The 23,253-nt window shown below is 51.2% G+C and overlaps 1 protein-coding gene across 2 annotated transcripts in view; it reads left to right on the top strand.

Annotated features, from left to right (window-relative positions):
* The first annotated feature begins 7,958 nt into the window (after positions 1-7,958).
* Positions 7,959-23,253, top strand: part of TMEM220 (transmembrane protein 220) — a 53,423-nt gene continuing 38,128 nt past the window's right edge. For both annotated transcript variants that reach the window (XM_029600225.1, XM_029600226.1), the window contains exon 1: positions 7,959-8,073. In XM_029600225.1, the coding sequence (XP_029456085.1) occupies positions 7,981-8,073 (93 nt within the window). In that variant the 5' untranslated portion in view covers positions 7,959-7,980. The remainder of the gene's footprint in view (positions 8,074-23,253) is intronic.

Genomic DNA, 23,253 nt, shown 5'->3' with positions numbered 1-23,253 from the left:
ATCCTAGATCAACATTTCCAGTTTGTGGCTCTCCCGTTCGGGCTCGCAACGGCGCCGCGTACTTTCACCAAGATCATGGTGGTGGTAGCGGCTGCCTTGCGGAAGGAGGGGATTCTAGTTCATCCTTACCTGGACGATTGGCTCATCCGAGCGAAGTCTTTTCGCCAGGGGCAAGCGGCTGTGGCCATAGAGTTTCTGCAGTCCCTGGGATGGGTGGTGAACTTCTCCAAGAGCTCCCTGGTACCCTCGCAGCGCTTGGATTTCCTGGGGGCGACCTTCGACACCCGTCTTGGCGCAGTTTTCCTACGTCAGGACAAGGCGCAGGCACTGCGGGAACACATACAACGGTTCTCTGCGTTATCGGTTCCCACCTCCTGGGACTATCTGCAGCTCCTGGGGGTGATGGGTTCCACCATCGACATGGTCCCTTGGGCTTTTGCGCGCCTCAGGCCTCTACAGAGGGCACTGCTATCCCGGTGGAAACCGCTCTCGCAGGACTATCAGGTGCTCCTCCCTCTACCGCAGTTTGCCAGGAACAGTCTAACCTGGTGGATGGATCCGGAGAAGTTGGCCCGCGGCATGTCTCTCGATCTCCCAAATTGGGTCGTGGTAACCACCGACGCCTGGGCTGGGGAGCGGTCTGCGACCGCAGCACCACGCAGGGGACGTGGTCCGCGGCGGAATCGAAGTGGTCCATCAATCGACTGGAGACCAGAGCGGTCAGACTAGCGCTCCAGCACTTCCTGCCACTCCTTCGGAACCGGGAGGTCAGGATCCTATTGGACAACGCAACGACGGTGGCCTATATCAACCGACAGGGGGGTACCCGCAGTCCGCAGGTCGCGCTCGAGGCAGAGATGTTGATGCAGTGGGCGGAACGACATCTGGCCCGCCTGGCGGCTTCGCACATCGCGGGCATGGACAATGTACAGGCGGATTTCCTCAGCCGTCAGCTTTTGGATCCCGGGGAATGGTCCCTCTCCGACGAGGCAATGCAGCTGCTCGTCCGGCGGTGGGGATCCCCCCACCTGGATCTCATGGCGTCCGCACGAAACACCAAGGCGCCCCGGTTCTTCAGCCGCCGGAGAGAGCGAGGGGCGGAGGGCGTGGACGCTCTCGTGCTCCCATGGCCGACCGACCTGCTGCTTTACACGTTTCCCCCGTGGCCACTGGTAGGAAGACTACTCCGCCGCGTAGAGGCCCACCAAGGGACCTGTGATCTGCGTCGCTCCGGAGTGGCCAAGACGACCTTGGTTTGCGGACCTGCTTCAACTGGTGATCGACAGACCCATCCGTCTGGGACATCTCCCCCGCCTCCTTCACCAAGGCCCGGTATTTTTCGACCAGGCAGAACTCTTCTGTCTTGCGGCCTGGCTTTTGAGAAGCACCGCCTCCGCCGCCGGGGCTACCAGGAGGCGGTAGTGTCAACGCTGCTGCGTTCTCGAAAGACTTCGACGTCGGTGGCCTACGTGCGTGTCTGGAAGGTGTTCGAGCTGTGGTGTGCCGGACTGAACACGAGTCCCACGGAGGCTTCGGTTCCTCAGATCCTTCAGTTCCTGCAAGCGGGGGTGGACAAGGGGCTTGCCTACAACTCACTCCGGGTTCAGGTGGCCGCCCTTGGGTCGCTCCTGCGGGACGGGAGTTCTCTGCTACAACACCCGGACATTCTTCGTTTTCTCAAGGGTGTCAAGCACTTGTGGCCGCCGTTGCGGAATCCTTGTCCCTCCTGGAGCCTCAACCTTGTGCTACGGGCCATGTCCGTACCTCCGTTTGAACCACTGCGGAATGCGACACTCAAGGATCTCACTCTTAAGGCGGTGTTTCTGGTGGCTATCTGTTCCGCTCGGCGCATCTCGGAGCTGCAGGCCCTGTCGTGCAGAGAGCCCTATCTCCGGTTCTCGGATTCCGGGGTTTCGATTCGCACTGTTCCCTCCTTTCTTCCGAAGGTGGTGTCCGCGTTCCATGTGAATCAGACGGTGGAACTTCCTTCCTTTTCCTCTTCGGAGCCGAGGTCTCTCCGGCTACTGGACGTCAAGCGCACCCTGCGCCTCTATCTGGAGGCTATGAATGATTTTCGGACTTCTGACCATCTCTTCGTCCTTTGGTCCGGCCCTCGGAAAGGATCTCAGGCCTCGAAGACGACCATTGCCAGATGGTTGAAGGCCGGCATTGCCGCTTCTTACATTGGGGTGGGGCGGACTCCCCCGCCCGGTATCGTAGCTCATTCTACACGATCTCAGGCGGCCTCTTGGGCGGAGACTCGCTCGGTCTCCTCTCAAGAAATCTGTAGAGCGGCCACCTGGAAGTCGTTACACACGTTCTCGAGACACTATCGTCTACACCTTGCTTCATCGGTCTCCGGACACTTTGGGGAGCAGGTCTTACGAGCGGGTCTCGCAGGACCCCACCCGGTTTAGGGAAGCTTGGGTACATCCCACTGTCTAGACTGATCCAGGTACGTACAGGAAAAAGAAAATTATTACTTACCTGCTAATTTTCGTTCCTGTAGTACCATGGATCAGTCCAGACGCCCATCACATTTGGGTCCTATTCCTGCTCGACTGTCTTTTCTCTATGGGACGGTAGTGCCTTCTGTCTCTCACGATTTCTCAGTTTTCACTGTTTGTCACAGTTCCGTTTTGGGGTTGGCACGCTGACCTTCCGACCTCCCACCCGTTGGTGGGACGGGCTCGGTTTAGTTGCTTATATTATGCGGCTTATGGTTGCCGTTACTTTAAACTTGATCCAATTTGGGGGTTCTTTGCTTACTCGGGCTTTGATATTCTCGATACTGAACTCCTGCAGAGGGGGTAGTAGTACTCATGGTGACGCCCCCTCGAAGCTTTGACTGACTCCATCTGCTGGATTGGGGACATAACCCACTGTCTGGACTGATCCATGGTACTACAGGAACGAAAATTAGCAGGTAAGTAATAATTTATTTGTCACACCCCCTCAAGCCCCAAATACTACAACATCACCATATACGCTGGGCTGGCACGAACGTCGGCTGGCCCCTTTGTGCAAGGGGGACGGCAAACTCTTTTATGTCAATTCCACGCGATTAATGGTGGGAGGCCCGAACACCTGCACTTTCTGGTTTGATGCTTTCACTGTCATCTTCCTCCATCCCATGGCAAGGACCTGTGGCTCAGCTGCCTGGAAACAAGCATACAAGTCTAACCACAAGTGGATGTGTGAGCATTATCTATAACCCCCTGCAGAGTTACAACCCTGGTGGCCCTGCCAGGGCCGGGGCTGGAGTAGTGTATGCATGTACACCGGAGGGGGTGAGGGGTTTTATGACTGCTCGGGAGGCATCACTGGCCTAACCCGCAGGACAGGCAATTTGGTTTCCCTCGTGTGGCGCATTAAACATCAGAACCAGCCGTGGATTAAATCCTGGTCTTTTGGTATTGATGGCACTGGATGAGATCCTTCCACCTACCTGACCATTCAACAGACATTAGAAATGCCCCCTTCTACTGTTCTAGGCTATCAGGAAGTATATGATGAGATTGAGGTCATTCTGGAAATTATTTCTGCTTTCTCAGTCTCAGCCCAGGCGAAAAACATGTTCCTGAACCTTGCTGAAAACATTGCACTCACTCTTAACGTCACCAATTGCTATGTGTGCGGGGGCACCAATATGGGCGAGCAGTGGCCCTGGGAGGTGAAGGAAATGTCCCAGCACGAGTTTAATGCGTTGAACGCTTCCCTCGTTTACAATCGTACCCGGATCCCCTATCAGTGGGCACTCCAGACTAGTATCATCGGTCAGCACTGTGCCTCCAGAATGCCGGGTAACACCTACACACATCCCGTAGGTGACACTGTCTGCACGGGTGTGCTCACTTTCACCCTCAACTCCACCACCTGGTGGCAAACTGATAATGTTTCTCTTCCTACCCCTCTGTGGACGGACCAGGTGCTCAATCAGACCTGGTCAAAGGGGAGGTACACTAATGTAACCTGGATTGCTCCTGATGGGTATTACTATATCTGTGGCTGCTGGGCATATGAACGACTGCCCCCTGCCTGGGCAGGGACCTGCATCTTAGGTACTGTCTGACCCAGTTTCTTCCTGCTGCCACTCACTGCAGGGGAACAGTTAGGAATACCTGTATACGTTAACAAGGGCAGGGCCCAAAGATCTGCCACACCCCTGAAAATTGGTAACTGGGAGGATAATGAGTGGCCACCTGAACGTATAATCCAGTATTCTGGGCGGAGGATGGCTCATACGGTTATCGCACCCCTATTTACATGTTAAATCGGATAATCAGACTCCAGGCAGTCCTGGAGCTCATCACCAACGACACTGCTTTCGCTCTTAACCTCTTGGCAAAACAAAACACCAAGATTATGACTGCAGTGTACCAGAATAGACTGGCTTTAGATTACCTGCTGGCCCAAGAAGGTGGCGTATGTGGTAAATTTAATCTCTCTAATTGTTGTTTGCAGATAGATGACCAAAGCAAGGTTATCCAAGACATCACTGATCGCATGGTCAAGATGGCACATGTCCCTGTCCAGCAGTGGAATAGTGCTTGGGACTGGGCCAACGGATTCGGTGGTTGGTTTTCCATGATCGGTGGATTTAAGAGCTTGTTTGCTATCCTAGCCAGTTTAATTCTGTTTTATCTTTTAGGACCCTGCATTATTCCTTTCTTGCTCAACCGCCTTCGTCGGATGATGGAGGATATTGCTGAACGCAAAACAGCCACGCAACTCCTGTCACTGCATATGTATTCCTCTGTGCCTACCTCTGAGCCTATCGAGCCTGTTTAACCATCCTCATGTTTTAATTGGGCCACCTTCCCATTCATGTCAAGTCGGCTACAAAGGGGGGTGGAGCCAATAGGGCCCATCCGTCTCAAACACGTGAAGAAACCATCGGACTGTTTGGGAAATTAGGGCCCCCTGAGAACTCAATTTGCTAACTTTTCTTGTTTCTGTTTCTTTCAGCTCCACAGCTGCTTCGTAATGGTGTGATACTTTTCATAGAGATTGAAAAGTATCAAAGGGGGGAATGTAGTGGGCGGAGACTTCACTCTGACAGAGGACAACCTGAAACTCCTACAGGACTGCATGTACCAGAATCACCCGCTTCATAAAGGGTCTACTGCCTGCAATACAGCTATAGTTAGGACACTGAGAAACTCTCTGTCAGCACGTTTTCATTTTTGGTTTTCGCTGTTCTTATTGTCTGATAAGCTTTCACAGCTTGCCTGCCAAGTCTGTAACCTAGATTAGAACAATGAATGTATTATGTATAGGGCAGTACTACTGCCAACGCACAAATTCCTTTCCTGAACTGCAAGTCCCAGCAGCCTCTCCTGCAGGACACAGAAGAAAGTTCCAGGCTGCAGAAGAGGAGGGGGTCAGTAGCCCCTCAGCCGGGATATGCTTGCTCAGCAGTGTGTAGAACGCATGTGTGAAAGATAAGAAATGTGAAATGTATAAGAAGTTACTCCCTGCTTGGGAGGGTGTGCAGTTTTGCTGAGCGATTCAGCTGCACCTATTTGCTAGCAAAATAAAAACTTTTCCTTTTTTCGGACCAAGTGCCTGGAGTCTTCTGTTTGTACCTGCTGTTTGTACCCTATTACACAATCAGTACAACTCACTAGGGAGAGTGCTTTTTTTTCTGTAGACGTAGGAAGTAGAAAACAAGGAAAAAGTCACCGAGAGACCTTAGTAAATGTAACTGCTGCTGGCCATGAGCTTTGGATCTTAATTACAGCAGCAGAAGGAAAACTTACAGAACTTGAGGTTACATAAGAACATGCCATACTAGGTGAGATCAAGGGTCCATCAAGCCCAGCATCTTGTTTCCAACACTGGCCAATCCAGGCCATAAGAACCTGGCAAGTATGCGCAGGGTCAGAAAGCAGAGTATTATAAGGTAAGAAAAGGAGAGGTGATCACGTGACCAGGTCACAGCTGCATGACCGAACATAAGAAATTGCCTTGCTGGGTCAGACCAAGGGTCCGTCAAGCCCAGCATCCTGTTTCCAACAGTGGCCAATCCAGGCCATAAGAACCTGGCAAGTACCCAATTCGCACTTGCTCACCCCCATCATCAGGCTTGCTCTTAAGGATTTCCCATCACCTGGTGTTTGGTTGACTGTCTCTCCTATGTAAGGCTGCCCCTGGAATCATGTGATTGTGGTTACAAAATAAATTGCAGCTATGGACTATCTCCTGCTATGCTGCTCTTTCTGATGGCATCCTCCAGCTGCCCACGACTGCCTAGGGCAGAGCTTTCCAAACTATGTGTCGGGACACGTTAGTGTGTCGCCTGCAGTGTGCAGGTGTGTCGCGCAAGCCCGGTCAACTCTGATGCGAGTTTGGGCTTTTTTTTTTCTAGAAATTCACTTTTTTTCTCAGTTTATGGGTTGCTTATTATTGGGTGATTTTTGCTGTCAATCGCGTTTTTTTGGGGGGCTTGGTGGGTGGAACGAGCCCAGCCATCCTTGCATTGGCTGCTGCTGCCGATGAGGCCTGGCCATGAGGAGTGCTGACTGCAAGCAGCAGTGTCTGGTGATCATGGAAGGGAGTGAAGCACTTAACTGGCAACAATCAAAAAGACGAGGTACATGAGTGTGGGGGCCAGACATGTGCTGGGGGGAGAGAGATGAGTGAGTGGGGGGCAAACGTGCTGGGGGGACAGACATGTGCTTGAGGGGGAGAGATATGAGTGTGTGGGGGCTAGACATGTGCTGGGGGGGAGGAGAGAGATGAGTGTGTGGGGGACAGACAATTTGTTTTATTATTGTTTCTCATAAATTATAACAATAACATGAATCTTGGAATATATATTTTTAATATAAATTTAAGGTTTTCATGAGATAGGTTGTGTCGTGAAACATTTTATTTATGTATATATTTAAGGAAACATACATAAATTGTCGAAATATGTTTCGTTCGTTTAACCTTTAACCTCTGGTTTACTAGTAGACTGAATTACCGTGTCGTGAAATTATGTTTGTCTAAAAAGTGTGTCACCAACATGAAAAGTTTGGAAAGCTCTGGCCTAGGGACTCCCGAACAAGAGGCATGTTAAGTGCAGCAGTGAGTCTATGCGGTATAACATGCTACGTACTGCTAGGCGCCCTGCCTGCATCCTGGTGGCAGCTCCAGCATGTGCCTGGGGGCACATTCCAAATAGGGCACCCTATGCATGTGCCTATGTTAACTATTCCTTTTCTAGCCTTGTGCGAAGCATGATGCCAAAGATGTTAGCAAACAGCAATGTGTATTTCCTGTGCAAAGTTCCCACTGCAGGTAACTAGGTCAATTACATTGGGGAATGGAGGTATTGCCCCCTTGCTTTCCCCAAACTAATTCCACGCTTTGCATGTATCACCACCCCCCCCCCCCCCTCCACGCCTGTCCCCTGCATGAAAGGAAGCGAGGGACTGGATTATTTAGACAAGAGACTTTTTTTCTCTCATACAGCCTCAGTCTTACCCTCCCGTTCCCTGTATGCTGCCAGGCAGAGGACAGGATTTAGGCCTCCTCTGGGTGACCACAACTAAGAAGTTTATAGATATGGATATAAACAGCGTTAATGCTATCACAAAGGTGAAAAGGTATTCCTCTGGAAGCCAGAAAAGTATTGTATTGGGTGTCATCTTTGAATTTACAGCGATCTTATCCCACAGGGCGCGCTCCACAAACGCGATACTTTGCTATATCCAATACAGCAAAGTTACTTTATTGGATGGAGCTTTCAGCACTGTGCTGCGTCATGGGCAACCAAAATGCAAAGTTTCACCCGCGGGCGGAGCTTGCTACCGCTGTGTAATATGATTCTATGCTGATCGTGTGAAGCCTGCTATGCCCTGCCCCGCTACATGAATGAAATTGCATGTGGGTGGACCTTGCTGATCCGCACTGTGAAACGAAGGGAGGAGTCAGCTAGTTTCGTACGTCTGAGATCATCCGTGGGCGGAGATTCCCGAAGTTGCGGATAAGATGGGGGATGCATGGATGGTTGTGTGTTGTAACCTCTGGCGAGTGTGTAACGTCATCATGGCACTCTTCTTCGCTTTGGCCGCGTATGTCCAGGTCAGTGGCGGGATGCATGAGCCAGCTTGTATCACTCGCCACACGCATTAGCGGGTTCCTTGCCTGCGTTTCTTGAAGCTAGGTGGACAGTAGCGGGCTTAGGGGCCGATGCAATAAAGTATACTTAGCAGAGTTCACAGTTTTACCCTCAGTTTTATAAGCACATTTTTGGTGTAGGAATGTTACTCCTGATGTAGTAAGGAGTTTTGCGCAAAGAAAATGTGCGCCCTGCTTACTGCCCTCGCATGGAAATGTCAAGGAAATGAAGGTATTAATTATTACCCGCCACCCCCCTGGCTTAACTCAGATTTTCTTATCGCTGGAAAATTTACTCCTCGTATAGCTCTTGTGTCAGTTTTGACTCTATGGGGTAGAAACTGAAATTTCGACACTGGGACATGTAATTGGGATTTATGTACGGAAAACATGCTTTACTTTCTGCACACAAAATGCATTCTACACTAAAAGCATTTTTGTGCACATAAATCACAACTGAGAGACTCTCCTGAGTTTAAAATGTGCGTTCAACCTGAGCTGAGCGCACATTTTGCAGTCGGTGCAATGTTTTAACTTCAGATGCATTTAGCATTGTATTAGCTTACTGCATCAGGAAGTAAAAAAAATTTAACCTGTGTGTTTAAAAAAAATTGTGCACTAAATTTCGGCGCAATTTTAACCCACACATTATTGCATTCGACCCCCATTTGAGACTGGGGGGGGGGGAGGGGCAATGTAATAAGAGAAACTAAGCCATCTGTTATGGAGTCTCAGTTTAGTGGACCCTTGGGCCGACCTGCAGGAGACTGGGAAAGATATTCAAAGTCTCTGGGACACCACAGGCCGGGAGGCAGATGTTCAGGCAGGACGTAGAGGAGCTCTTCACCCTGGAAGCTGGTACTCCCGCGGGAGGAGCCCGTAGGAGCCCAGCCGCTGGGACTTAGGTGGGTTGATTTTTGGGACTGGAACAAACAGGCTGATGAGCAGAACTGGGAACTGGAACCAGACTAGAACAGTTGACTGGAACTGTAGCAGGACTCGGATACTGGAACCAGGCAGAGACTGTAGCAAGACTCTGCTACTGGAACCAGGCAGGAACTGTAGCAAGACTCGGGTACTGGAACCAGGCAGGAACTGTAGCAGGCAAGCAGGAACCAAGCAGATACTGTAGCAAGCTGGCAGGAACCAGGCAGGTACTGTAGCAGGCAAGCAGGAACCAGACAGGTACTGTAGCAGGCAAGCAGGAACGGAGCGAGTTCCAAGGCAGCTCACTCCAGGGCACGAAGCAACAGGGATCCAGTAGGTAAGCCCATTGCAAGGCAAAGACTGAGGGTTCGCGGCCGGCTTATCAAGGCCGCGGCATCTGACGTCAGGAATTGGGCGGAGTCACCACTGGCGGGAAACGGCCTAGAAAAGCACCTAGGCTGGGAAGCCTCCATGGGAGGCTTCCCAGCGGTGCGGCCCCCGCGGGGACGCCACCAAACCAGCCGCGAACTAGGCCACGAGAAGCGGGAACAGGTCCAGGAACACGGAGGTAAGGGACTGGTCGCGGTGCTCACGGCCAGAACCGTTAACAGTACCTCCCCTCTTACGCCCCCCTCTTAGCAGGTCCAGGTTTACTTGGGTGAACCAGATGGAACTGCCGTAATAAGTCCTTGTCGAGGATGTTACGGGCAGGTTCCCACGAGTTATCCTCGGGTCCACAACCCTCCCTGGCAAGCAGATACTCCCAGCATCATTGGTGGAATCGTACATCCAAGATCTCACGTACTTGATACGTAATGTCGTCTGGGACTGAAGGATCTGATGGTTCAGGAGCCCGGGAGTGGTATCTGGACAGGACAAGAGGCTTCAGTAATGACACATGGAACACGTCATGTATGCGCATGGAGGAGGGTAGGCGTAGTCGGTACGAGACTGCTCCCACTCGTTCGGCGACTCGGAAAGGCCCACAAAATCTCGGGGCTAGTCTTCGAGACGGAATTCGTAGCTGTAAATTCTTAGTACTAAGCCAGACGCGGTCTCCTGGAAGGAAGATATGCGCTGCCTGACGATGCCTATCCGCCCATTTCTTGGCAGACTGGGCGGCTTTACGGAGCTTTCTCTGGATAGAGATCCATAGGGAAAGGAGCTGGCGGGCTGAAAGTTGCACTGCCGGGAGTGCACTAGGTTCAGGCAAAGGCAAGGGCAGTCGAAGTTGCTTCCCATAGACAACGAGGAAAGATGAACTTCCGGTAGCAGCATGCGTATGATTATTATACGAGAATTCCGCAACTTGGTCCAATTATCTTGTCGTTCATTCACGAACAAATGGAGGAAAGTCTTTAGGGTTCGGTTAGTCCGTTCCGTTTGCCCATTACTCTGGGGATGGGACGCAGGCAAAAGACTAAGTTGCACACTGAAGCATTTGCAAAGTGCCTTCCAATATCAGTAAACTGTGGTCCTCGGTCTGAGACTATATCTTGTGGAAGGCCGTGAAGGCTGAAGATAGTTGAGCGAAGAGATTGGCTAAGTCAGGTGCAGAAGGTAACTTTGGCAAGGGGACAAAGTGCGCCATCTTAGAAAATCGGTCTACAGTCACCCAAATGACCGAATTGCCTTCTGAGACGGGAAGGTCCACGACAAAGTCGGTGGAAATGTGTGTCCAAGGTTCCACCGGGATGGGTAACGGGTGTAACAGGCCCCTGGGTCTCCCGATGAGCGGCTTCTGTTCGGCACAGGTAGGGCAAGATCCCACAAAAGCTTGGACGTCCTGTCTCACCGTCGGCCACCAGTAGAATCGATTCAACAGGTCTAAAGTCCCTTTACAGCCAGAATGGCCCCCAGTGAGGGAGTCATGGGCCCAAGTGAGGACTGCTCTCTGGGAGCGACGTGGAACGACGGTCTTTCCTTGAGAGGACACCGAGGTTGCTGCAAGGCTCACTTTCACAGGATCCAAGATGTACCGGGGAGTGTCAGAAGTCTCTTCGACCTCAGTGGAGCGCAAGAGTGCGTCGGCTCGAACATTCTTAGAGCCGGGTTGGTAGCATAGAGTAAAGTCAAACCGATCAAAAAACAGCGACCACCGGGCTTGTCTTGGATTCAGGCGTTGAGCTTGCTTCAAAAATGCTAAGTTTTTGTGGTCGGTGTAAATCGTAACCGGATGGTTGGCCCCCTCCAACCATTGTCTCCATTCTTCCAGGGCAAGTTTCACGGCTAGCAACTCTTTATCACCAACACAGTAGTTGCTTTCTGCCGGCGAGAATTTCTTCGAGAAATATGAACAGGGTAACAATTGTCCAGAATCGGAGTACTGGCTCAGCACGGCCCCCACGGCCACATTGGAGGCATCGACTTCCACCACAAAGGGCCGGCTGGGGTCAGGGTGACGAAGACAGGTATCCAACAAGAACGCTTCCTTGAGGGCCTCGAAGGCTTGACAAGCGGGAACAGGCCAATCCACTGCATTGGCTCCCTTTCGGGTGAGGGCAGTCAACGGGGCCACAATATGTGAGTAGTTAGGAATGAAGTGACGGTAGAAATTGGAGAAGCTGAGGAAGCGTTGTAAGGCTTTGAGGCCCCTCGGCCTGGGCCAATTCTTAATTGCTGCCACTTTCTCAGGATCCATTTGAAAGCCTGTTGCAGAGACTATGTAGCCCAGGAATGGCAGGGACGCCTTCTCGAAACTACACTTTTCTAGTTTTGCGTACAGATTATGCTCCCTAAGTATTTGGAGCACTTGACGGACATGCTGACGGTGTGAGGACAGGTCCTGGGAGTAGACTAGCAAATCATCGAGATAGACAATAACGCAGGTGTTCAGAAGATCCTGTAACACCTCATTCATAAGGTGCTGGAACACCGCCGGAGCATTACATAAGCTGAAAGGCATCACAAGGTATTCGTAATGCCCGTCCCTGGTATTAAAAGCAGTTTTCCACTCGTCTCCGGGACGAATCCTGACTAAGTTGTAAGCACCTCATAAGTCCAACTTTGTAAAAATCTTCGCTCCCTGGAGCCTATCGAGGAGCTCCGGAATTAGCGGGAGCGGGTAACGATCCCACTTGGTAATTGAGTTTAGGCCTCGATAGTCTATACACGGTCTCAGCGAGCTATCCTTCTTGCTAACAAAGAAGAAGCCTGCCCCTGCAGGCGACTTGGATGGGCGAATAAACCCCTTGGCCAGATTCTCAGAAATATACTCAGACATGGCCCGGGTTTCAGGTAAAGATAAGGGATATAACCTTCCTCGGGGAGGCATAGTTCCCAGTAGCAGGTCTATAGCGCAGTCATACAGGCGATGCTGCGGAGGGATCTCCGCCTCGGACTTGGAAAAGACGTCCGTGAAGTCCTCATAAGGTGCCGGAGGACCTAAGGCAGAGTGCATCAATGGAAGTCCGGGAGTCTTAGGCACCTTCATACAGTTAGCTAGACAAAAGGGACTCCACTTGACAATCTGTAGAGTATCCCACTGAATCGTGGGCGAGTGCTTCTGTAGCCACGGCAACCCTAGCACCACAGGGTGGACAGCCTTATCCAATACTAGGAAGGCTATCTCCTCCGAATGGATCGCCCCGGTGCGGACAGTAATGGGTGCGGTGGACATCACGATGGGTCCTGGAAGGAGCGACCTCTGGATGGAGGTAATTTGTAACGGGACCTCCCGTCTATGCATAGGAATTCGCAACTGGGAGACTAGGTCCTGCAGGATGAAATTACCCCCGGCTCCAGAATCCAGGAATACTATCGTCTCTATGGATCCTCCAGGGTATTCCAGGGTAACAGGGATGGTACATTGAGGAGCTGTAGCACAGCCTAGGAGGAGCTCCTCCCGACCTCCTTGGCTTTGGCGTTTTCCGCACGCTCCTGGCAGCGTGCCAAGAAATGGCCCTTCTGGCCACAATACAAGCACAATTTCAACGAACGACGTCGTTTCCTCTCTTCAGCAGAGAGCAGGGACCGTCCCAGCTGCATGGGTTCACAGGTGGGAGCGTCAAGACGAGAAGTCTTAGGTACAGAGGCGGGTCTCGCCAACCCAGATGCAGGACTGTGGTGGGAGGAGCGCTGCTCCTTGGCCCATTATTGTAGGTGGTGGTCAATGCAGGCAGCCATCTCTATCAAGGTGTTGAGGTCCTCCGGCAGATCTCGGGCTGCAATCTCATCCTTTATGCGGCCGGGAAGACCCTCCAAAAAGATGGCTTTAAGACTACCATCCTGCCAACCTACTTCTTGGGCTAAGGTCTGGAATTCCACAGCATAATCTGCCAAGGAGTGAGCCCCCTGACGAAGCTGTAGCAGTTCAGATGTAGCCGTAGCTACTCGGGTGGGCTCATCAAATGCCTGATGGAAGTTCGAGATGAACTGTTGTAAGTCCATTAGCGAGGGGTCATTGTGTTCCCAAAGGGGAGAGGCCCATATCAAGGCTTTCCCATCAAGCAGGGACAGGATATAAGCTACTTTTACCTCATCCGAGGGAAACTGCCGAGGCAACAGGGAGAACCGTATAAAACATTGGTTCAGAAAACAGCAGCAGGTCCTTAAGTCTCCAGCGTAACGAGAGGGTGCCGGTAGCTGAGTCACAGAAGAGCTGTGTCCCTCGGGGACCACACCCGCAGGAGGCAAGGACTCCAGGCGAGAGGACAGTCGTTCCACTGCATCTACTGGGCCATCCCAGGCAGGTCAGAGGGACCAGGCACATCCGCCGAGTCCATGGCCTTGCAATCTGTTATGGAGTCTCAGTTTAGCAGACCCTTGGGCCGACCTGCAGGAGACTGGGAAAGATATTCAAAGTCTCTGGGACACTACAGGCCGGGAGGCATATGTTCAGGCAGGACGTAGAGGAGCTCTTCACCCTGGAAGCTGGTACTCCCGCGGGAGGAGCCTGTAGGAGCCCAGCCGCTGGGACTTAGGCGAGGTTTCACCCTTGGAAGCCGAAGCCCCTCCGGGAGGAGCCTGTAGGAGACCGGCCGCTGGGACTTAGTCGGGTTGATGACCTTGGGACTGGAACAAACAGGCTGATGAGCAGAACTGGGAACTGGAACCAGTCTAGAACGGTTGACTGCAACTGTAGCAGGACTTGGATACTGGAACCAGGCAGGGACTGTAGCAAGACTCGGGTACTGGAACCAGGCAGGAACTGTAGCAGGCAAGCAGGAACCAAGCAGATACTGTAGCAAGCAGGCAGGAACCAGGCAGGTACTGTAGCAGGCAAGCAGGAACCAAGCAAGTACTGTAGCAAGCAGGCAGGAACCAGGCAGGTACTGTAGCAGGCAAGCAGGAACGGAGCGAGTTCCAAGGCAGCTCACTCCGGGGCACGAAGCAACAGGGATCCGGTAGGTAAGCCCGTTGCAAGGCAAAGACTGAGGGTCCGCGGCCGGCTTATCAAGGCCGCGGCGTCTGACATCAGGAATTGGGCGGAGTCACCACTGGTGGGAAACGGCCTAGAAAAGCGCCCAAGTGGCGCACGCGCCTAGGAGCAGAGCGTGCATGGGAGCTTCCCGGCGGCGCGGCCCCCACGGGGACGCCACCAAACCAGCCGCGAACTAGGCCACGAGAAGCGGGAACAGGTCCAGGAACACGGAGGTAAGGGACTGGTTGCGGTGCTCGCGGCCAGAACCGTAACACTATCCGTGTTTTTTTACTCCGATTTTTGTGTGGGTTTTTGGCACTATCTTTATTCATGTATATAATATAGGTTTCCTGAACATACCCAGATCAGTCCAGACCAAGTGGGTTTTATTCATCCCTACCAGCAGATGACGGTAGAGAACAAAACTTTGGGCACTGCCACATATTCGAGAGTGCCACCTGCAGTCCCTCAGTATTTCTCTACCTCCAGCAGATGGTAGAGGTGTTACTCCTGCAGTCCTGACTGACTGGTTTTGTTAAGGAAGAAAATTTGCTCCCTGAGGTGGCAGGTTCCTGTGCAAGGGCCATCCCTCGGGTGGAGCCGGGCAAATGGAGGGTTGGATACCCCTGGCCAGTTAAGCCTTCAACCCCGGGACCCGATTAACCAGTGGTCTGGTTCCCTCAGAGTCACCTGAAGCCCCTCCGCCAGCTACAAAAGGGAAGTATCCTAATTTTTTATTAACTCTTTTTATTGTAACAGGGCCCTTTAAGGCTCTGAGTTTAAAAAAACAAGCTATGTTGCGGCAGAGGCAGTCGACTCGGTGGCAGTCGGGGTCAGGCCTGCTTGTCATCGGACAGAGTGGGATCACTGTCGGTGGGGTTAGGGCCCGGTTGGGAGCCAGTACCTCTGTTTTGTGGTTCTTTGCCCTGCCGTTTCTAGCGTGCGATTTTTGGCCGTTTTTTCTGAGGCCTCCTGAGTGAGCCGGCGGGAAACTTTCTCTTTAGGCTAGGTGCCCTCTGCCGTTTCTTGTGCCACCCGCGGCGGCGTTGCTGCGATTTTTGCTGGTAATTGTGTTTAAAAAAATAAAAATAAACAGCGGAAGAGATTGGGGGATGGCAGAGAAACAGCTCTGGGAGGTTTGCCGAGCTTGTGGGGGTCGGGTGGCTCTTCTTAATGAGCTCCTCCTTTGCGCAGCGTGTGCGAGAGGGGGGGAAGGGGCGTCAGATAAAATGTTAAAACCCCAGAGCGGGGCAAGACCGGCAGCGGCGCTAGGCTTGCAGGAAGGTGTGGCTATGGAAGCGGAGCCAGATCGGGGGGTACCACCTTGAGGGTTCGGGGGTCCCTGCCGTCTCATCCTGTTTCGAAGTCCCAGCAGAGGCCGGAGGATCGGAATGGTGCAGGTCCTAGCAGCCCCAAGTGCCCTATGGGACCCCTGGGGGGGTTTCACCCGAATTTGTGCTACTCATGCACGAAGCCTTTCTGGCTAAGAAGGAGGGAAAGTGCGGTTTGCAGGTTAACCTGACAGACTCGGCAAAGCAAAAGAAGGCTTCAGCTAAGGGGTCCACGCAACTGTGCATCGTCCCCCATGAGGGACGACTGGCACGTGTGGAGTCGGCTTCGGAGGAGTCGGACGAGTCTCAGGAGGAAGTAGACATCTATTCGGAAGGCGACCCTGATGAGGACCAGATAAGGGACCAACCTCTAGATCCACTAGATGCGAAAACGGAGCCGGGAGCGGAGCCTGCGGAGGCTGAAAGCGATGATCCGCGAGTGATCCGTCTTTTTAGAAGAGAGGAGCTGCACTCACTTATCCCCCAGGTGATAGAGGAGTTGGGGGTCAAGCTGACGCTAAAGGATTTGGATGCAGAAGGGGTTAATCTGGTGCTAGATGGCATCAGGAAACCCCCCAGTGCCTTCCCGATTCCTAAGAAAATTCAGAAGTTGATTGACCGGGAGTGGGATTCCCCCGACTCGGGATTGCGAGTCGGCAGGGCCATGTCCAAGCTTTATCCGCTGATCCAGGAGCATTTGAATGTTCTTAAGCTTCCGAAGGTGGATGCGGCAGTTTCGGCGGTCACCAAGAAGACGACCATCCTGGTGGCTGGAGCTTCCGCTCTGAAGGATGTTCAGGATCGGAAGCTGGAGGTGCACCTCAAGTGGGCCTTTGAGGTTCTGGGGTTAGGCCTGCGAGCGGTGCTCTATGCCAGCCTCATGCAGCGGGCCTGTTTGTGTTGAATCCAGAAGCCGCAGGAACAGGCTGCCTCTGGGATCCTGTCCCCAGCTCAGGCGGCTCGACTGGAAGTGGAGGTTGCGTATGGTGCTGATGCCTTATATGACCTGGTGCAGACCACGGTATGGTCTTGTTGATGGCGGCCCGGCGTCATTTGTGGTTGCGAAATTGGTCGGCTGATCTTTCGTCGAAATCACAACTTTGTAATTTGCCTTTTCAGGGTGAGGATCTGGATCGTCTGATGAAGTCGCTAGGGGAGACGAAAGGAAATAGACTGCTGGAGGATCGGAAGTCGATCAGGAAGTCTTTCTCCTTGCGGCCTCGTTTTCAAGACTCAAGGCGTTTTCGTCCGTCAAGATCCTCAGGGACCTCAGCTCCAAGACAGACTTTGCATAGACAGCAGTCCTTTCGACGGACTGGCAGGTCATCTAGAGGAGGTGCCACCCGGGGGCAGTAAGTCCGCCTAATGAGATCCAGCAGGCCCACTCTCCGGCTCTGGTAATCGGGGGCAGGCTAGCCCGGTTTTACGAGGAGTGAGAGAAGATTACGCATTAGAATTTGCTTGCCCTCTAAGGCCGGCTTTTCTGGAGTCGCGCTGTCTTTCCTGAAACAAGCAGGCAGCGGTCCAGGAAACGCTTCAGCAATTGTTAAGTCTGCAGGCGGTGCTGCCAGTGCCGGTTGCTGAACAGGGACAAGGCAGGTATTACTCCTGGGGGAATTCTGCGCTACTGCGGAATGCAGAATTTGTGTAGAATTCCCCCCCCCCCATGCAGAATTGCCAAATTCTGCGCAGAAGATAGCAGAGGAGACCCCGGCATGCCGCAAACGGAGTGCGTCCCACAGCACATGCTCCATTTGCGGCAAAGGTGTAAGCCCGACATGCCGTTCGCAGTGAAAAGGGAAGACCCCCGTGTGCCGCGGGACGCGCTCTGTTCGTGGCAAAGGTGAAGGCCCAGCGTGCCGTTTGCGGCACACGGGGGCCTTCCCTTTTCGCTGCGAACGGAACGTGTCCCAAGGCATGCCGGTGAGAGAGAATGTGTGTCGGGGAGAGGAGGGTGAGAGAGAGCAGGAGGGTGTGAGAGAGAGCATGGGGGGGGGGGGGGGTGCCGGTGAGAGAGAATGTGTGTGTGTGAGAGAGGGGAGGGTGACAGAGAGCATGGTTGTAAGAGTTGGTGGGGAGGATGAGAGAGAGCAGGAGGGTTTGAGAGAGAGCATGGGAGGTAAGAGAGGGTGGGTAGGGGGATGCTTGAGTGTGGGTTTCAGAGAGAGGGAGCCTATATGAGGGGGGGGATGCCGGTGAGAGAGAATGTGTGTGTAAGTGAGGAGAGGGGGTGTGGGGGATGGTGAGAGACAGCTTGGTTGGTAAGAGGGGGAGTGGGGGGGGTGCTTGAGAGTGGGTTGCAGAGAGGAAGCCTATATTTATTTATTGTAGGGGGAGGGGGAGAGACAACTTGGTGGTAGAGGGGGAGTGGGGGGATGCTTGAGTGTGGGTTTCAGAGAGGGAGCCTATATGAGGGGAGGGTGACAGAGCAGGAGGGTGTGAGAGAGAGCATGGGAGGTAAGAGAGGGTGGGTAGGGGGATGCTTGAGTGTGGGTTTCAGAGAGAGGGAGCCTATATGAGGGGGGGGGGGATGCCGGTGAGAGAGAATGTGTGTGTAAGTGAGGAGAGGGGGTGTGGGGGATGGTGAGAGACAGCTTGGTTGGTAAGAGGGGGAGTGGGGGGATGCTTGAGTGTGGGTTTCAGAGAGGGAGCCTATATGAGGGGAGGGTGACAGAGCAGGAGGGTGTGAGAGAGAGCATGGGAGGTAAGAGAGGGGGGCTGGGGGGATGCTTGAGTGGGTTTCAGAGAGAGGGAGCCTATACGAGGAGATTGTGAAGGAGTGTGTATGTGTGTGAGAGATTGGGAGCTCGTGTGTATGAAAAAGGGATTGTGTATATGTGAGGGTGCTAGCCTGTGTGAAGGGATTGTGTATGTATGAGACAGAGCCTGTGTGAAGGGCTGTGTGAGAGAGAGACATAGGTAACCTGTGTGAGGTTGTATGTGTGAAAGAGAAAGGGAGCTTGTGTGGTTGTATATGCAAGAGAGAGGGCCCTGTATGAGAGGATGTGTGTGTGCGAGAGAGTGAGGGAACCTGTATGAGGGGGTGTGTATGTGGAAGGGACACTCTTACAGTGAATTTCTAGGGAAATTCTGCTCAAAATATTTAAAATTCTGGAACTTTAGGTAATAACTTTTTTCTGTAATAATTTAAAATGTAATTACTTGACCAATAAAAAGTTTGCAGAATTTTCGTTTTTTGTGTGCAGAATTTTCAGTTTCTTTGCGCAGAATTCCCCCCGGAGTAAGGTATTCCATCTATTTCGTGGTGCCAAAAAAGGAGGGCCCTTTCCGACCTATCCTGGATCTCAAAAAGGTCAACCAGGCTCTGAAGGTACCATGTTTTCGGATGGAGACATTACGTACCGTAATTGCGGTGGTAAGGAGCGGGGAGTTTTTGGCGTTTCTGGATCTCACCGAGGCTTATCTTCATATCCCCATCCGGCAAGAACATCAGAAGTTCCTCAGGTTCAGGTTGCCTCAGGTTCAGGTTGAGGCAACACTATCAGTTTCAAGCACGTCCCTTCGGTCTGGCCATAGTTTTTATTTCTCCCAAATGAGCTTGCTTTTATAAAGTGGCTTTTGATTTTTGTGTACAAACTCCTGTTTGGTTTGCATCCCCTTAGCTTACTGCATCTCGTGAGGACCTGTGCTTATAAATACGCTCGTTAAGTGAAACCTGCACTAACATAAGAATTCGCCATACTTGATCAGTCGTAGGGCTCATCAAGTCCAGTATTCTGTTTCCAACCATGGCCAATTTAGTTCACAAGTTCCTGGCAAGATCTGGGGGGGGAGAGCTCAGGCTGTCACGGCCTTCTCTATGTCTCTTGTGCTGGAGGAGGGGACTTGGGCTGTGCTCTCTCTCTATTACAGACTTTCCTATGTCTCTTGGATGAGGAGGGACTCAGGTTGTACTACCCTCGCTCACAGACTTCTCTCTATCTCTTATCAGGGAGGGGGCACAGTATATCCTTTCCAGTGTCACAAATTTGCATGTCTCGAGTGTCAGGGGTTCAGACTGTGCTCCTATCTTTCAGACTCCTACATTTCTGGAAGGACCCTGCTTTGCTTCTCTGTCACAGATTCTCCTTTGTATCTATGATAGGGGACGGCTCAGGGTGTGTTCCCCTCTGTCACAAACTCGTCTACATCTTTTGTGGGAAAGTGCCTTGGACTGTTCTTCCCTTTGTCACAGACGTGCTTGCATCTCTTTGGAGGGAGAAGAGACAGTGCTCAGACTTGGCTGCTCTGATAATTGTATCCTTCACTCAGTAGGTATGTGTAGTGCTGAAATTGTGTGCCCTTCACAAAAGCATCTCCTAGACAATTAGACCTTCCAAAGCCCTTTCTCTACTACAGGCAAAACACAGAAGAGGGGCTTCATGGCCACTGACTACCAAAATTACTTTCATATTTGTAATAATAGAACAACTGGGCGGAATCAGAGGTTTTCATGGGTAATGATTCAGATGGACTGAACCAAATCATGGTGAACCTAGAAAATGTGGTAGGCCTGATTGGCAAACTGAAGAGTAGTAAATCACCTGGACTGGATGGTATACACCCCAGGGTTCTGAAGGAACTCAAAAATGAAATTTCAGACCTATTAGTAAAAATGAGTAACCTATCATTAAAATCATCCATTGTACCTGAAGACTGGAGGGTGGCTAATGTAGCCCCAATATTTAAAAAGGGCTCCAGGAGCGATCCAGGAAACTACAGTCCAGTTAGCCTGACCTCAGTGCCAGGAAAAATAGTGGAAAGTGTTCTAAATATCAAAATCACAGAACATATAGAAAGACATGGTTTAATGGAACAAACTCAGCATGGCTTTACCCAAGGCAAGTCTTGCCTCACAAATCTGCTTCACTTTTTTGAAGGAGTTAATAAACATGTAGATAAAAGTGAACCGGTAGATGTAGTACATTTGGATTTTCAGAAGATGTTTGACAAAGTTCCTTATGAGGGGCTTCTAGGAAAAGTAAAAAGTCATGGGATAGGTGGCGATGTCCTTTCATGGATTACAAACTGGCTAAAAGACAGGAAACAGAGTAGGATTAAATGGACAATTTTCTCAGTGGAAGGGAGTGGGCAGTGGAGGGCCTCAGGGATCTGTATTGGGACCCTTACTTTTCAATATATTTATAAATGATCTGGAAAGAAACACAAGTGAGGTAATCAAATTTGCAGATTATACAAAATTGATTACGGTAGTTAAATCTCAAGCAGATTGTGATAAATTACAGGAAGACCTTCTGACGCTGGAAAATTGGGCATCCAAATGGCAGATGAAATTTAATGTGGATAAGTGCAAGGTGATGCATATAGGGAAAAACAACCCATGCTATAGTTACACAATGTTAAGTTCCATATTAGGAGCTACCACACAAGAAAGATATCTAGGCGTCATAGTGGATAACACATTGAAATCATCGGTTCAGTGTGCTGCGGCAGTCAAAAAAGCAAACAGAATGTTGGGAATTATTAGAAAGGGAATGGGGAATAAAAAGGAAAATGTCAAAATGTCTCTGTATCGCTCCATGCTGAGACCGCACCTTGAATACTGTGTACAATTCTGGTCGCCGCATCTCAAAAAAGATATAGTTACGATGGAGAAGGTTCAGAGAAGGGTGACCAAAATGATAAAGGGAATGGAACAGCTCCCCTATGAGGAAAGACTAAAGAGGTTAGGACTTTTCAGCTTGGAGAAGAGATGGCTGAGGGGGAATATGATAGAGGTGTTTAAAATCATGAGAGGTCTAGAACGAGTAGATGCGAATCTGTTATTTATTCTTTCGGATAATAGAAAGACTAGGGGGCACTCCATGATGTTAGCATGTGGCACATTTAAAACTAATCGGAGAAAGTTCTTTTTCACTCAACGCACAATTAAACTCTGGAATTTGTTGCCAGAGGATTTGGTTAGTGCAGTTAGTGTAGCTGTGTTTAAAAAAGGATTGGATAAGTTCTTGGAGGGAGAAGTCTATTACCTGCTATTAATTAAGTTGACTTAGAAAATAGCCGCTGCTATTACTAGCAACAGTAGCATGGAATAGACTTAGTTTTGACGTACTTGCCAGGTTTTTATGGCCTGGATTGGCTACTGTTGGAAACAGGATGCTGGGCTTGATGGACCCTTGGTCTGACCCAGTATGGCATGTTCTTATGTTCTTAGGAGCGTGGAGGGGGTGTGAGGGAGGGGAGGGGCTGTGAGGAGCGGGGAGGGGGTGTGGGTGAGGATGAGAGCAGGGAGAGGGCTGTGGGAGAGAAGTGTAGGAGAGGGGGTGTGAGAGGAGTGTGGAGGAGAGGGTGAGAGCAAGGCGAGGGGAGGGGCTGTGAGGAGCGGGGAGGGGGTGTGGGGGAGAGTGAGAGCGGGGAGACGTGTGAGGGTGAGAGCGGGGTGTGAGGGAAGGTGAGAGCAGGGAGAAGGGTGTGGGGAAGGGGAGGGTATGAGAGCGTTGGGGGGGATGCTTGAGTGTGTGTGCCAGAGAGGGAGCCTATATGAGGATATTGTGAAGGAGTGTGTATGTGTGTGTGAGAGATTGGGAGCTCGTGTGTATGAAAATGGTATTGTGTGTATGTGAGGGTGCCTGCCTGTGTGAAGGGATTGTTTGTGTGAGACAGAGCCTATGTGAAGGGGTGCATGAGAGAGAGACATAGGTAGCCTGTGTGAGGATGTATGTGTGAGAGAAAAAGGGAGCTTGTGTGGGAATGTATGCAAGAGAGGGACCCTGTGTGAGGGGGATGTGTGTGTGCAAGAGAGTGAGGGAGCCTGTATGAGTGTGTGTGTATGTGTACTAGAGAGAGCATGTGTGTGAGAGAGGAAGGGGCAGTACTGAGAACGGGGTCAAACTCTGGGACTGACGATAGAGTGGAAGGGGTTGAGCATAGAGGTGGAGGGGAGAGATGCTGGCAGGTGGAGGAGTTGGGGCCTGAGAGGGCAAAGTGACCAGGGGAGTAGGGAGAGCGAGTGGAAAGGGACACTCTGAGCAGAATTTCCCTAGAAATTCACTGTAAAAATATTTTTAAAATTCTGCATCTCTAAGTAATAACTTTTTTCTGTATTAATTTAAAATGTAATTACTTAAAGACCAACTTGTAAATTGTGTTATTTTGACCACTAAATTTCGCAGAATTTAAAATGTTTTGCGCAGAATTCCCCCAGGAGTAGAAAATAAATGCCGTTAAAATTGAGGGTCTGTTCTCCTAACCAGACTGACCAGCATATTTTTCTTAATTTTTGTTTTTACATTTTTGGTTCCTCCGACTTAATGTCGCTAGGATATTAAGTCGGAGGGTGTATAGAAAAGCAATATTTTCTGCTCTTCTGTACATATTTTCGGGCTGCTCAAAAATTAACGCCTGCCCAAGGGCAAGATTGGCCGCAAATTTTACTTTCAGTTTCCCGAGTGACTAATAGCCTCATCAACATGTATTTGCATGTGATGAGCACTGCTAGTTTCCTGGGGGGTTTGGCTATGCGTTTTTGACGCACTAAACCCGTTACGGTATAAGGGGTAATAG

Source organism: Rhinatrema bivittatum, chromosome 4 (assembly GCF_901001135.1).
Source record: "Rhinatrema bivittatum chromosome 4, aRhiBiv1.1, whole genome shotgun sequence".
Lineage (NCBI taxonomy): Eukaryota > Metazoa > Chordata > Amphibia > Gymnophiona > Rhinatrematidae > Rhinatrema > Rhinatrema bivittatum.
Note: the sequence above shows the minus strand (reverse complement) of the source record. Positions and strands in the feature narration are given on the sequence as shown.